Genomic DNA, 14850 nt, shown 5'->3' on the forward strand with positions numbered 1-14850 from the left:
GGGGGGGAAGAGGCCGTACAAGGTTGTCTCCTTTATTTGATCTTCTTGGCGATGTGCGGCACCGGAAGGAAGACGAATATCACCCTCGTGTTTTGACGTGCTCCGGCATGAAGGGAGGATCTTGGCCTGTCGGCAGTATCTCATCGTCACCCGTCAACGTGATCCGCTTCCAGATCGTCGTGGGTGAGGCGCACGAGAGAGCCACCCGTATGGGAGACAGACGATGGGTGGATTTGTTTGCCATGTTGACATGTAGTGTCCGTGGTGAAGTGTGTGCTCGAGAATGTTGCACCGCCAGCCGAGAAGTGGGAGGACACAGCTGCCCCACTCCAGTTCTCAGCGTCATCGTGCTTACACTGGTACGATGGAAAGAAAACACCCTGGAGCCGTTTTAAATTAATCATTGATGCGATGATGTTGCGATGCCGATGCTACCGGCTACCGGTTCCGGTTGATGCTGTGTGTTGTCGTTTTCGTTCAATTTTTCGTACCGTAAGTACACGCAAGGACGTCACATCATACATAGGAAGGATAGGCGCACAAAGACACCGATACACACAGGGAAGCAGTTGAAATTGTTAATAGAGTGGGAAGGACGCATTCGAAACACTAACAACCAAACCAGCCAAAGGATGTTTATCGTCGGTCTCTGCTCTACTTTTGCACGAGTCTTGTCCCGTCTCGTGATGGTGAATGTTGTAGCATACTTTGCACCTAATAATAGCAAACCAGAGAGAAGGACATTCTCAGGTGCTTCGTAGCCTTAACGAGATTCAGAGGTACGATGGGTAGTGTTCAGCGTCACTTGGAACGGATTCGTCATCCGGGATTATTATTTTAGCCGGCAGAGTGCGGTGCACACGATGACAGGGTAGACATAATAATTGGGTTTTGTAACCGAATTTAATAGTTAAAATAATGGATCGTGTGAAGTGTGTTGTATCCCGGCTGAGTTGAGCTGGGGATGAGTTAGAGAATAGGATAATTATGATCGTTCTCAGGGCTTTATCGTCTACATTCATGCATATTTGGACTAGCACTTCCTATGAAATGAAGCGTAGCTACGAGATTATCTTAGATTCTGGCTAGGCAGTGGCTGTTTAGCCGGAGTAATTTTGTCACGCAAAGTGCATAGCTTTCGGCGTTAAATTCCACGAAATTTTATTATTACTAGTCAAGGCCCGGTAGAACCTACCTTTGTACCCGCAAACTCCGAGATGCATTCACACTCTGAAATCCGAAAACCTAAAACCTTTTTATTTCTTTGAAAGCCTGTTCGTATTACGAATAGCTTAAGATAGCAAATGTTCTACATTCTCCTTGATTACAATACATTTCCTTCTACAAAATGGTTGTGAAGGTTGGCACCTTTGCCCGGTTGTACAGGTGTATTAGGTGCTAACATTTCTTGTCGGCTGCCATGGGTGTTCCGACTATTGCTTCTCTTATCGTTGCCAATAATCATACTTGTACTAATCTTAACTCACATTAGTGAATGGTCTGGAACGTGCAAACACGTAGTGAAGGCCCGGTAGTGTTTACCAAAAAAAAGTAAGGTTTTCAAAATAGGGTCCCGGTTTCTTGATAATAAATTGTTATGAAATTTGGGAGACGGTCCGGATGGGATTTGAACCCCGGTCTTGCCGTTTGAAGACCGGTGCTGCTGTCGCCTATACCCCCGGGCTGCCACTCAGGTCGGAGTATTCTCCAGAAAGGTGGACGGCTCAAAGACACATGCAACGGTACGCTTTTCATTTTGATCAGACCAGAAATGAGCGAATTATCGTATATTTTCCACGGGAATGCTTTGAGTTTTCCGCAATAACTTGACAGGGGGTGGAGGGATCTGGTTGTGGTGTTCGACAAAAAGATGCGCGGCTTCATGGCGCATCCAATGGAATGCCGGACGCCAGGATCGGTCCAAGAATGACCGAGTTATCAACATGGGAATGCTGTTGTTTTCCGCAATAACTAGGTGTAGGCCAGTGAAGGGATCGGTATGGGGTGTTCGGCAAAAATATTATTGGCCTCAAGACGCATCCAGCGGCATTCTAAACGCCGCTGGCTAAAAATGCTTAGAAATTATAGCATGCTAAAGCTTTTTATATGCGCACAGAGAGAATAATCATTAAAGCTTTTTCAAAAAGCTTGTGAAATATTCCACGAAATTTTAAAATTTAAATTTGAATTTAAAAATTACAAGCACGATACTAGCTCGAAAGCATGCTCTCCTGTTAATACTAGTCGTTCCTGGTCGGATTTTTGTGTCAAAACCGACCAAATTTCGATGCGGCAAACTTCGACCAATAGTAACAGGAGAGCATACCAGGTGAGGAGGTAGCAAATGGAAGTTTTAAAATTGATCAGAAAATTATTTTCTTTTCGTCAAGATAAATATTTTTCCGCCTTGTTTAACAGTGTTTTTCAAATTTTATGATATTCTCAATCTTTTTTCTTTCTTTAAATATCTTTCAAAAAGTCCTCTACAACGAGTTTTTCAATATTTAAGGGAACTAACGGCTCCTCTTCCCCCAACTTCACCCCTTCCAGAAAATACCGCCAGCAGCATTCCCATGGAAAATCGACGATAACTCGGACATTCCTGGTTCGATCCTGGTGTCCGGCATACCGTTAGATGCTTCTTGAAGCCGCGCAACTTTTGTGTTTTGTGTCCCGAGAACTTTATTTTATATTATCTGCTGAAGTGTCAGCTGAACATATTTGGCAACCAATTGTTTGGCAAAAGTGTTGCTTTCTTGTTTTTTCCATCTATGGGGTTTTTACAGTGTTCTAAATTTTCCGTTTGTCCTATTTCCACATGTGTTAAAATTATGCTGGGAGTTTACTTTTATGGTAACGCCTAGTGGGTATGCAAAGTTTTATGGTCTTAAGCTGTTAAGCAGATGTGCAGCTGCAGAAAAGCTACAATAGTATAAATTTGCGAGTAAGTACTTGAAGGCATTCTGCATTCAAATTATTTATCAGAATGCAGAATGCCTTTACGTTTTTTTTTTTTTATAAATCGTTTTTAACTTCCACTCCGAACCAAACCATATTGGTCGAATCTCGCATCAACGTTTCACCGATACGATAGCGATAGACAAGCCGACTTCTGCTTCTCCAAAAAACCATTACATCCCGAATTTCGGACGCTTTTCATGAGAATTCATTCCACCATGCTTCTTCGTTACTTCTTGCGAAAGACCTCCCACGTATACGGTGCGCTTATCGTTTGCCATTGATAAAAATGGTTCAAAATCCAAATCGAAACCTGATTACGACGGCGTATGCTTGGTGCTTGTGGAGGATTTGTTTACATACACGACTGCCGGTCTGTCAAAATGCGGACAAATGTAAACAATCGCTTTTATGAGTACGCGGCTAGACACATCTGTCACCAACAAGGTTGTTGGAACGCACGATTTTCCTCTCAAATATAAAAAATTCAACGAAATGCGAAACTTAAATAAAACGGTTTATGAGTCCGAACAAAATCGCTTCAGAACATGATCCGTGATTTATTCAGTGTATTTTAAACAATATTTTACGTAATTGCAAAGATCTCCTAAACAAAAAAAAAACAATCATCGACCGAAACGATGAAGGAGACGGCTGCGTTGAAGAAGGAAAAATCGATCAGCTTTAAGCAGCAAAGTGTGGAGCTAAAGCTAGCCATGACTAAAGTCATTGAGCAAGTCATTGAGAAGGACATTTCGAAGCGGTACAAAAATCGCCCCGTCAATCTTTACGGTACTAATTTGTAAGCTGGCGATGGTGGTTCTGTTGACTGAATTGTCCTTACGAAGTTGTTTAATATATGAGAATGTGCCTATTTGGTTACAAACACGTGTTAGAATTTGTTATGTTTGCTTCCGATTATTTTTTGCTGGAGCTTAAACAACTGTTTGATAATTTTACACGTCGTTCAGACCTGCGTAGGAAAATGTTATGCTTAGTTCCTCCAAATAACTGCCAATTGTCAATAAAATATCATGAATACGGTTTACAATTTCAAATTCAACGTTGATGGAGTGATCCCCGGTTTGATGGAGTGACACCTAGAAAATGTGTCCATTTTGTCCATTTTTATTGTTGCAGAAGAGAGGATTATTTGGTAAGAAACTGGGAAAGAAATTAAATGGGATCGAAACTCTAGGCTTCTAAAAAATAGTAGCAGTAAGTCATAGAAGCTCGCGATATTTGAAGGCTTGAAACCGATCTCTTATATTAGAGAATATAAATAATACAATACAATAGTGTAAATATACAATATCTTATTAAAGTTTTTATTGATGTCTTGACGGTGATAGTAAAATGTTGAATGCTAAGAAGTAAATATAAGCTACGAATAGTTGTCCTGCTAAATAATCACAAAATTGTCACAGATGACAAAACAAAATTGAAAAGTAAAATTCCCAAAAACAACGATTCAAAATGCTTCTATGTTTCCCGCACCCAAATTTTTATAACATCACTTATTCGTAAATGACAATACGGCATCATACAAAAATAAACGAAACCTTGTTCGTAAATTATTTCAACTCTTACATTTCGTACCAGAATCAGCACCGAAAGCTGTGATAAACCCTTGCTGATTCTACAGGAAATGAACCACGGTTTCGCCAAGATGCAGTCTGCAATGTGTTTCGTTTCGAAAACAAATTCACAGCTCTGACGTACTTTGAAAAAGTCTTTTGCACTAAACCATACTTTGTTTATCCAAACGCTGTTGTGTGCAAATGTTCTGGTTTATATTTGTTTTAGGCACGAGCCATCAGAAATCTGTGTCTTCACTAGAAAAAGAAAGAGCATTTGCTCATATTTCTGCACCATATGTTTGGCTAAAACTGTCTCTAACGTTGCAAAGTCAATGCGAACTACCATTTGTGTTAACAATGTGATTGCATTTTACGTACGAATGCGAGCGCCTTCTTCAATGTCAGGCCAAGAAATCTTTAACTAAAATCGAAAGACGCTTTACTGAAGCCAATGGCGTAACACTGCTCGGGCTTGGGGCGTTGGGAACAGATTGCATGAGAAAAAATCCTATGCTAGGGGTACGAGACTTGAAGCACGTTCAAGAAGCTGGCTTTGAACTTTGTTCTAACTTTGTGGGGCGCCGGTCTTTACACGGCACTTATCTCCCAGTGATTTTTTTCCCAATGACAGATATGCTAGTCAACACCAATTTGGACCAAGTACGTGCATCCTCTATCCATGTGTATTACATGTATCCACGATGACCCTTAAAGACTTTACGTACTGGATCAACCGATACCTTTCTCATGATATGGACTGCGCACAAATTCCATGACTAGTTTTGCACCCGTATCCATTCAGTAAACCCGAACGAAACGGCCGATCAACGAAAGGACGTACAGGATGTGGATTCGTGGGAGATTCGTCAACCTGAGCATTATTGCTGTGCACAGTCCGCACCTTCGGAGTACCGTTGACGAAAAGGAGTTGTTCTATGTGGAGCTGGGGTGGAAGTTTGATCGCTGCCCTCAACACGTTGTACAGAACGTCATCGGAGTCCTTAACGCTCAGGACGGACGGGAGGAGTTATAAAAATCAACGATTCGAGAAGCTTCAGCGCCCACCAGATGACAAACGACAATGGCTAAAGGCTTATTACCTTTGTCTCCTCCAAGCGCAAGTACATTCGTAGACATGATGTGGTGGTGGTGATGTGGCGGAGGGAGGGTATTCTGCAACGCTTGGGAAAGCACTCTCAGTCACCAACACCATCATCGCGATGCCTTTCATAGACCACTTGCGAATGATGGAACGAGCCATCAGCATTGCAGCCGAACTGAAAATTGGTCACTTACCACGAAGACAGAGAAAGGAATGGTACGACGAAGTGTGCATTCGGTCACTATCCGAGAAGAATGCAGCGTACGCATGCATACTGCAGTACGAAACCCATCAGAACGTAGAAACACAACCGACTGAGGAGTGAAATAGTCAGCGCCAACAAGCAGCTTAAGAGTCTGCAGGCAGCGATGGACTAGCGATCGAGCTCTTGAAGATGGGGCCCGAAAGGATTACCGTTGAAAGGTGCTTTGTGGATGACATCAACATCATTAGCAAGAAGACAGAGCAGCTTTATCAGGTGTACACTCGACGCAAACATAAAATGGCAAGCTTAGGATTGATGATGAATGGGACAAAGCCCAAATATCTGCATGCGAGAGGACCAGCTGGTGATTGGGCCCGGTTGGGAAGCACCGTGGACGGCGATAACCTCGATGTGGTAGAGTAGTTTTGCTGTCCGGGAATGCTTTTCTTGCTTGCTGAGCTGTACGGTGAACAGGACATCTTGTCAGTGGCGCCAGACTGGCAGGATGGGATGGCTTCATATTATGAAAATTCCCGACTCTTGTCACACCAAGAAGATATTCGTCAGCGACCTCCAGTTCAGCACGAGGCGTCTCGGAGCACAGCGAGTTTGTTGGCTGGATCAGGTGAAGCGGGATTTGTTGAAGATCGGACACCTACATCCCGAGAGAGAGAGAGAGAGAGATAGAGAGAGAGGGAGAGAGAGAGAGAGGAAAAAAGTAAACCTCTAGGCGACTCCATCATCCTATGAACAAATACCTAATTTAGGCGCTTGAATTTAGGCTTCACTTGTCTCCTCTGTACATGTGTGTCTTGTGCGCATGGAACATGTTTCATTAATAGTAAAGACACGGTCCCTACTGCCACGGTTAAACGTGTTCGACATTGTACATTCAGCTCTGATTCGGTTTCTTAAGATTTAATCTATATGAATATTGTACTAATCCGTGGTGTTCCAACAATTTAATAGACATTCTCTATTTTATTTTTTTCGCCATTATTTACAACTTAGATTCCCGCTTGGCTTCGAATAAAGCTGCGCACGCTGGGGCCCATAACCTTCGCATATACAGTTGGTGCAGCATTGGTGCAGGGAACACGGCCGAAGGACACGACTCCAGTCACTGTACCACCGCATACAAGGGCACTACCGCTGTCTCCTTTGCAAACCTCAATGTTATTGCCGTTGATGGAGCAAATTTGACTGTGGGGAAAAGAAATCAAACAAAGTTTCATCAGAGCTTGTGATCAGAGCTTGCGGGAATGTTTCACCGTTTCACTTACTCAGGCATAATTGTTTGCTGGAATGTTGCCGAACAAGAGGCGTCCGACACGGTTTGCACGTTGGTGTAACGTAAGCTGTTTGAAGCCGTTTGAAGATTGTTGTCATACCAGCCCCATCCAACGACGTAGCATCTTGTGCCAGTTGGCACTTGAGCGGTTTGAAGTCCGATCGGTGCCATGTTTGGCTTTCCAACGAAGCTGTTCGTAGGCACCGTGATGACAGCTGCATCGTAGTTCTTAGAGACTGAAGGGTTGTAGCTGGGATGAACAGCTATTCTACTAACTGTAATTCGTACGACTGGCCGATTGAGGAATGAACTTCCTCCGTACAAAATTACCTGAAAGTTTTGATCAGACTCTGATTAATCGTTCTTTTGGTTAATGGATTAATGACCTGGAGTAAAACTCACCCGCGAAGGAGCAATGCCTAGTACGCAATGAGCAGCGGTCAGGGCATGCGACGCCGTGATGATGCTAGCACCGCAGTAGTATCTGTTGTCTACGAAGAGACTAATTGCAAACTTGTAGCCGGCGATGTTCACTTCGGCGCCGTTGATAATACGCCCCGATTGAGATGGTGCTTCCGCTTGAGTATTGCTTCCATTTTCCGCCAGTACACCATTACTGCACAACAGCCCCAAAAGCACTAGACCAATGACTTGCTTCATCGTTTCGTTGGATACAACTGTGAGGATTGGAAAATTCTTCCCGGTATTTAAACCCATTCTCCAACCCAATAGTTGAGCGTAGTTGTGTTGGCAAAAGCTACACAAAAAAGATTTGTTTCCTCCGCGTGCGTATGTTGGTTGGTTTTATGGTGGTGCTACATCTGTTCAAATAGCAAAGACTCTGCAGGCGTAGAAAGAACTCTAAAGAACATCAGAATATCCGATAACTAGTGTGCGTGCGACATTTGTTTGATAGTCTACATGATATTGAGTCTAAAATAGAGTTTGGGAGCATAGGCTCCAAGTACTGGACAAAATAAGCCAGTTCTTAATTGCACTTCCAAGTGGATGCACCTTTTACAGCCTTATACTGTCTCAGAGATGTTCAGATCAGAGTAGATCACTGTCACTTTTACGGACGTCTTACAGATTCTTACCATCGGTTTGTGTTGGATTCGTTGAAAGTATTTACTTCAAAGTACTGCTGCCCAGACGATATGCGCATTGTATACTTAACCCAAACGGACGCCTCTTACGCCTAAAATTCTAATTTTAAGGATTCTGATGATTTTAGCACAATGTCCTTTAATTTTTATCATACTCAAGCAGAAGTCCTTAATATGTCCATCAAATTTTTACTAGCTTTTTCCCTCAATTACATTTCCTTAGACACGGTAACATTAGGCGAATGCGGTCTTAAAGACTCGAGACCTCTATAAAATAGAATAAGTGTAATCATATTTACCAAAGATAACAAATGTACGACACTGGCGCAAATATTCGCCTTACTCATAAAACGCTCGAAAAATGTAAAAACATAGTCTATTGCTTTGCACCATACTTTATTTGTTTGAACGTCACCACACGCCGTTGTCTAGCGTTTTGTTTGTATTAGTTCGACACGACACGATCAGAAATCTGTTTCCTTGTCGGGAGTAAAGAATTCTATCGATCAATTGTTTTGCCATACGCCGTGTTCAAGATGTTTCCTACGTTGCTAAGTCATTGCAAATTTGCATCTGTATCAACAAGGCAGTTTGAATTTACGTACGAATGCCAAACGGTTCTTGCAATGCGAACCGAAGAAATCTTTTAATAAAACAACGACAAGCGGCTCCCATGAGCCAGTGCTGTCAAACTTACACGGTTTCGATCCGTGTAATGGAACATTTGTGCCGCTCAGTGGAATGTTAGCGTTAAGCCAACACCGACGTGAATGGTACGACTTGGTGATGGAAACACACGATTCAATTACCTTTTTGCAATTCGACATTCGACAAGCGCTTGGCAGAAATGCTACAGCTGATTGTAAAGTTCCACAGTCGAGCAGCAAATTTCCCCTAATTGAATGCAAGGTTTAATTATTTAATTGCATAGCTGTAAAAGAAGTTTGCCAAGTTCCATTTGCAAAATTCCACTGAACGTTTGCAACGAATGAAATAAACGTTTCATTATAAGGATCGAAAGCGAGAATAAGGAGCGCAGTACTGATAGAAAATAAAATAAAATGCCTCAATAAGGAACGTAGTAGTGATCTTGATACTGTTGGTAAAATAAAGAGGCATCAATATATTCTCGGAGTTCGTTAAGCCAAGAAGATGTAGTTCATATGAGTTGATTTAACAATATCAGGTACAAGGAATTTTTATCTATTACCGTCCTCCCGGACATACTCGGTTGGTACAGCCACAGACCTAACTGACATATTCATCATAATAAAACTTATGGTTTTATGACCTTGACTATTTGTTTTGAGTTGTCTCATTTTTACTTTCCTACTGTTTTTTTTTGTCTTAAAAAATTGCTCTTCATATCAAATGATAGTGAGTATTTGAATCGCCCAATCCGATATATCCCTTATTTATTTGTAGTTTCTTAAGTAACAAATGGCTGATCACATTGTTGTGAACATTCTGATATTAAGAGGTCAAATTTCAAATAAAACATCATAATAAAACTAACTGTAAGTATGAATATCCAACCGCTTAGGGCGTTCATGCTACTGTACAAACCTAACCGAACGTTGAGCATACGCGAACCGTTTGCAATAAGCCGCAACGCTGCCTAGCAACGGTTGCTACCTTTACGCAAACAAATAAATACAAACAAACAAACAAACCGTACATGCTGATGTCTAGAAGTGAGTTATAATCAGCAGCTCAGATACTGATAATGAACGAATCTGTGGTACCTAAATCGCCTAAAAAACGTCGTGCCAGACATCGTTATCGTCGACGTTCATCCGGCAAAGAGATTTCGGCGCGTGCTAAACCTCCCGCTTCTAAAACACCCGCAAAGGCACAAACATCGTCCCCGGCAAGGGAACAAGCCGTCGAAGCGGAACGAGAGCGGAAAGCACGAAAGTCGAAACTTGATCCCACATTTGTCCAGGAAGAGCGTGAGGTAATAGCATCGCTTGAGCGATTAAATGTGACAACGACTGAAGTTACCGGTGAAAACTCAAAACCATTGCTGCATGAGACCGATCGAGCGATTCTCTTCTTCACCGATACTCTACCGGATGAAGAATTTTTTGACGCCGAAGATACAGTGCTGCCGCTTGAATCTAGCGCAGCTGAAGTACACAAGCAGTCACCTTCGCCCCGATCTTCGTCTTCCAATGAAGCGGACACACCTACCCTGCTTGCATCGTCGTACTTTCACGCCGAAGAAGGAACACCGGTGGTTGTACCGTGGAAAAGCCAAAAGTATACCTTTTGTGACGAGGATCTGTTGTACTATCAACCCGCACGCACACTACCCGAATCCCGAGCCGCACTGGAGGAGATTTGTGTAATTGATCCTAACGACGCACAGGGCGATGAGAAGGATGGAACGGGACCATCTCTACCGGTCGACAAACCAAGCGTCAGTTTGTCCAACAAGAACCGATTGATGAATCGTTTGCTGGAAGAGGAACAAGAGGAATGGTTTGACGCTACAGGAGAGTTGGTCGATTTCCGGTGCTTTCTTGAGACCAAAGCCCGCGTGCGTGGATTTTGCAGCAAAACGTTTGTTCCGTTCTTTGTAGAACCGATACCACTGGCGAAAACGCTGGACCGATTGCCGATGGAACGGACGGTGAAAATTCTGATCGGCAGAGTACATTTCGATGCCCATCCGTCCTTCGAGGAAGTGGTGCGTGTGCGTTTGCGGCTCGAGGAACTGTACAAGCAGTACTATCGCATACGAAAGCTCAACCGGAAAGAGATTTTACAGACTAAACTGAACGAGCTTCGGGCACGTGGTGCGGACGAGGCGGAGTTGAACGAGCAAGAGGATGTACCAATCGATTCGTTTGCGATGAAAATGGCTCGTCGAGAGTATAGAAATCTTTTGTACCAAGAGATACGTACCGAGCGCTTGCTAGCGAAGCAAATTATGGAACTTTGGGAAGAACTGAAATCGAAACACCAGGGAGAGTGTGGTTTGAAGATGTCGGTTAACAGTCAGGATACGGATGAAGAGCGTGATGGTAGTGAATGGCAGGAACGGTACGAGCTAGAGCTGCGCGAAACGCTCGAAGAAGAACACGAACTGTATCTGCGTGATAAGCAAGAGTACAAAGCATATCTGCGTGATCTAGCACTGGAACAACAACCGGACACTACCGATACAGTCCCATCAATGCAGAAACCTAGAAAACCGGACACTGCGAAGATAAAAAGAGAGTTCCGACTGCTGTTTGATGAGACATTCCGTGCTCCGGGCGAACCTCTGGTACACATTGTCTTACGGCGGGATCGGGACAGTGTTACCTCCGACCAATGTGGACATCAAACGGGACGGGATTTACTGTTTAAAATGAAGCTGTTCATCGATGGAAACCATGTAGCGTCCACCAAGGCACGACACTTTCAACCGGACGATCGCACAATGATCGATTTCAACACATCCTTTTCCATCAAGCTAACGACGAAAATTCCTGAAACGATCGCGCTGCATCTGTACGAGAAGAATCGTATGATGATGAAAAGCTTGCGAGCAGAGATTTTTCTTCCTCTGCCCAGTACGGAAGAGCTGTACGAGGATGTGGAATTGGTAGACTATCAGTTCTCATCTGGCAAACCGTACTCGGCTCAAACTTACACCAATGGTACGGTAGAGCTGCGGATTGGTTGGTTGGAACCATCCGATGGAACATTTCCAAGCCCGAGCCAACGTCGCACACTACCGAAGCGTGTCATCATACCGAAGGAACTGTTGCGTCGCTGGATCGACGATCGAGCTTTGGAAAGTGAAGACCAACCGGAGGCCGATACGGATGCGGCTCTCATGTGTGCCTTGAGAGAGGGAGATGGAGCAGCAGTGATCGCACCCGATCGCGATCGACGCCCTTCGAAGGATTCAATCCCGGCGGAATCAGACGAATCCGAGTTTCATTTCAACGAAGATAAGCTCGCCTTTTGTTCCGCAGAAACTATAGAACGGAACGAACGGCTAATCTTGTTGAGCAAACGGTTCCAGCGAAGCCTTAAATATCGGGACACTAAATTTATTCCTCAAACTGAGCGCGAGCTAGCGTTCGCGGTTTCCTCCAAGGAGGATGAGGAACAGATGAAAATCATCGACGAAACGCTCGGTACGGATCCGATCGATCTACAGCGCCATCGGGGCAAACGGTACCTGCAGCGGGTGTATGACATCATCAGCAATCACTGTCGCGTGCTCAACCAGGACAAGGTGAACAATGCTAATCTGCTCGTTGGAGGCGATCAGGTACCATCGTTCGGATCGCTTAGTCTAGCATTTTTGGAGATATTCGGTCCACGGCGTCCGTTGAAACCGTCTCGCCGTTCGCCTAACAGTCGTGCATCGGTACGGGTGAGCGACGTGACGCGCTTCAAGATCATTGTCACGATCGTGCGTGCATTCGGTATACCGATGCGGATGGAAGATTACCAGAGTGGATCGATTGGACGGCGGAATAGTAATATGTCGTCTTCGAATGGAAGATTCTGTAAGTTTCATCTCGGGTTATAAGGTTATTGAAATATCTTTACTGAGTCACACTGTTCCTCCTACACCAGCTTTCCGCACGTCAAACGTACGGCCGTACATAGCGGTATCGTTGAAGGATCGTATTTTTCGCACTTCAACCGCTGACGGAACGGCCCCGACCTGGAACGAACAGCTGGAGATACCGCTAGACTGCAGCACGGATCAGATACGGAAGCATTTGCACATCGATCTGTACGACGAGTACATGGAAGATCTGCTGGATGATGATCGTACGCGGCCAACCGAAGTGTACCAACGTATTTCAAGTCGGTGGCTGGGACAGCTACGCATTCCGATCAGCACGATCTATCTGAATCAAAGGGTGAGTCCCAATGCGGTGCTGCTGGGTCGATCGCAGATGATCACTAACGTATATCGACGTTTTGCAGTTGGAAGGAACGTTTGAGATAAAGACTCCCCCCATCCTGTTCGGTTACGATCGACAGATGCAGGATGCTCAGGGTGGAGAAATTGTGGACAGTTACGGCAACCCCATCGGGCTTATTGGCAGTGCGACCAATAGCGGTCTTCCGGATATGCGTGAACTAACTCACGTGACACTATTCATCAGCCTGGAACCATTGATTGAACGTCCGTCCCTTGATACCGGGAGCTTGGAATGTGTGGAACTGGAACGGATAAGGTCTCGTATCTATCTGTGGTACGAAGAGTATCGGCACGAGTTTCCGGCACGTGCAATCGTGCCACCCATGGTAACGTTGCTGGGTGGCAAGCGAATCTGTGCCACGCGATTGCTTGGTCCACTACCGATACCGTTTTCAATTGACGAGCTGACAGAAAGTATGATCCGGCGTTATGTTTCGCTTATTCCCATCCACTACAGTGTGGATCCGTGCTCGCAACTAAACGGAATATGGCTCACCAACAAGGTAATTGAATGGGTTTAAGCTGACAAAAAACCTCGTAATAGCGTTGTTTCTCATGGCAGGAAATTCTTACGATGATGTGCGCCTCACCGAAAGATCTGGGTGTGCTGCTGGCCTGTTTCTACCTTCAACTTGGCTACGAAGTGTGGCTCATCTTCGGAAACAGTGTACTCATGGGTGACACAACCTTTGTGCTGCTGCAAGAGGGAGGTGAATTCTTCATCATCGATCCTTGCAGTGGCAAGAAGTACAGCTCCACCGATACTTACTGCCCGCTGAACCGAATCTATCTAATCGTGGGACAATGCAACGTATGGGGCAACATTCAGAAGGAGAACCGAGTGTTTCTCACGCAGCTTGATGTGCGCAAATCCGGATACTGGCGGGCGTTATTCAATCGCTTCCACGAACCACCGACAGGATGCGTGCAGGAGATTGCATTTCCTTTTAGGGAGGCTCTGCCAGCGAAAGAGCTGCAGCGTGCAATCGAGCGGAAGCTAATGCGTAAGATCGCATCATGGCGTACGCATCGGAAGACGGTGTGGAATCGGTAAGGAAAAGATGATGGAGTTGGCGAAATAAATAATAACGGGATGATGATGTTTCATTCACCGTTCTAGCTACATCAGTGACCATCTTCGAAGCACGCTGATAAGTTTGGATCGAGATACTTGCTTGGAAACGAGCACGGAACGGCACGGTGAAACGTTTAGTCAAATGTTCATATCGTACAAGGTGAACGGTTTCCCTATTAACTTGCCGTACAACAATCTGTCTACCATTGTGGCGCATGTGAAGGGTACTGGGATACATCTGAACTCGGAGGCAACGGTGGAGTTTGGTCTTGGCGTTTACATTAAGGATTATCCGTGCAACGTTTACTCGGTGTGGATATTTCTTATGTCACTTGTGCCGAGGGCTTAAGGTGCATCTACTAGTATCGGCTAGAGAAGTTATAGGCAAAGTTCTCGGAGAAAAAACTCCAAATACCACAAAAATACACGGTGTGCCGTAAAGATGTATCGAATTGTGACTGAAATTTTTCATGAGATGACTCCCTAGTCTAAGCGATGAACTACGAGCTAGCTGAGCTGTTTGGCGATGCAGATTGTCTCATGGTAATTAAGGGCGGAAGGATACGACGGTTGGGGCACGTGATGAGCATA

General features: G+C 44.5%; 2 protein-coding genes across 2 annotated transcripts; one reads left to right on the forward strand and one right to left on the reverse strand.

Moving 5' to 3' along the window:
- Window positions 1-6852: 6852 nt before the first annotated feature.
- LOC126565281 (trypsin delta-like) lies at window positions 6853-7796 on the reverse strand. Its single transcript, XM_050222444.1, has 3 exons — window positions 7539-7796; window positions 7129-7466; window positions 6853-7048 (listed from the first exon to the last, which is right to left on the reverse strand). Exons 1-3 carry the CDS (start codon window positions 7794-7796, stop codon window positions 6853-6855), a joined length of 792 nt encoding a protein of 263 aa, XP_050078401.1.
- A 2172-nt stretch (window positions 7797-9968) lies between these two features.
- Window positions 9969-14608, forward strand: LOC126563839 (coiled-coil and C2 domain-containing protein 2A). The gene is made up of 5 exons (XM_050220611.1): window positions 9969-12756; window positions 12827-13119; window positions 13187-13687; window positions 13747-14234; window positions 14305-14608. The coding sequence occupies exons 1-5, from the start codon at window positions 9969-9971 to the stop codon at window positions 14606-14608; spliced, it is 4374 nt and encodes a 1457-aa protein (XP_050076568.1).
- The last annotated feature ends 242 nt before the right edge of the window (window positions 14609-14850 follow it).

The sequence above is a fragment of the Anopheles maculipalpis genome, chromosome 3RL (genome assembly GCF_943734695.1).
Source record: "Anopheles maculipalpis chromosome 3RL, idAnoMacuDA_375_x, whole genome shotgun sequence".
NCBI lineage: Eukaryota > Metazoa > Arthropoda > Insecta > Diptera > Culicidae > Anopheles > Anopheles maculipalpis.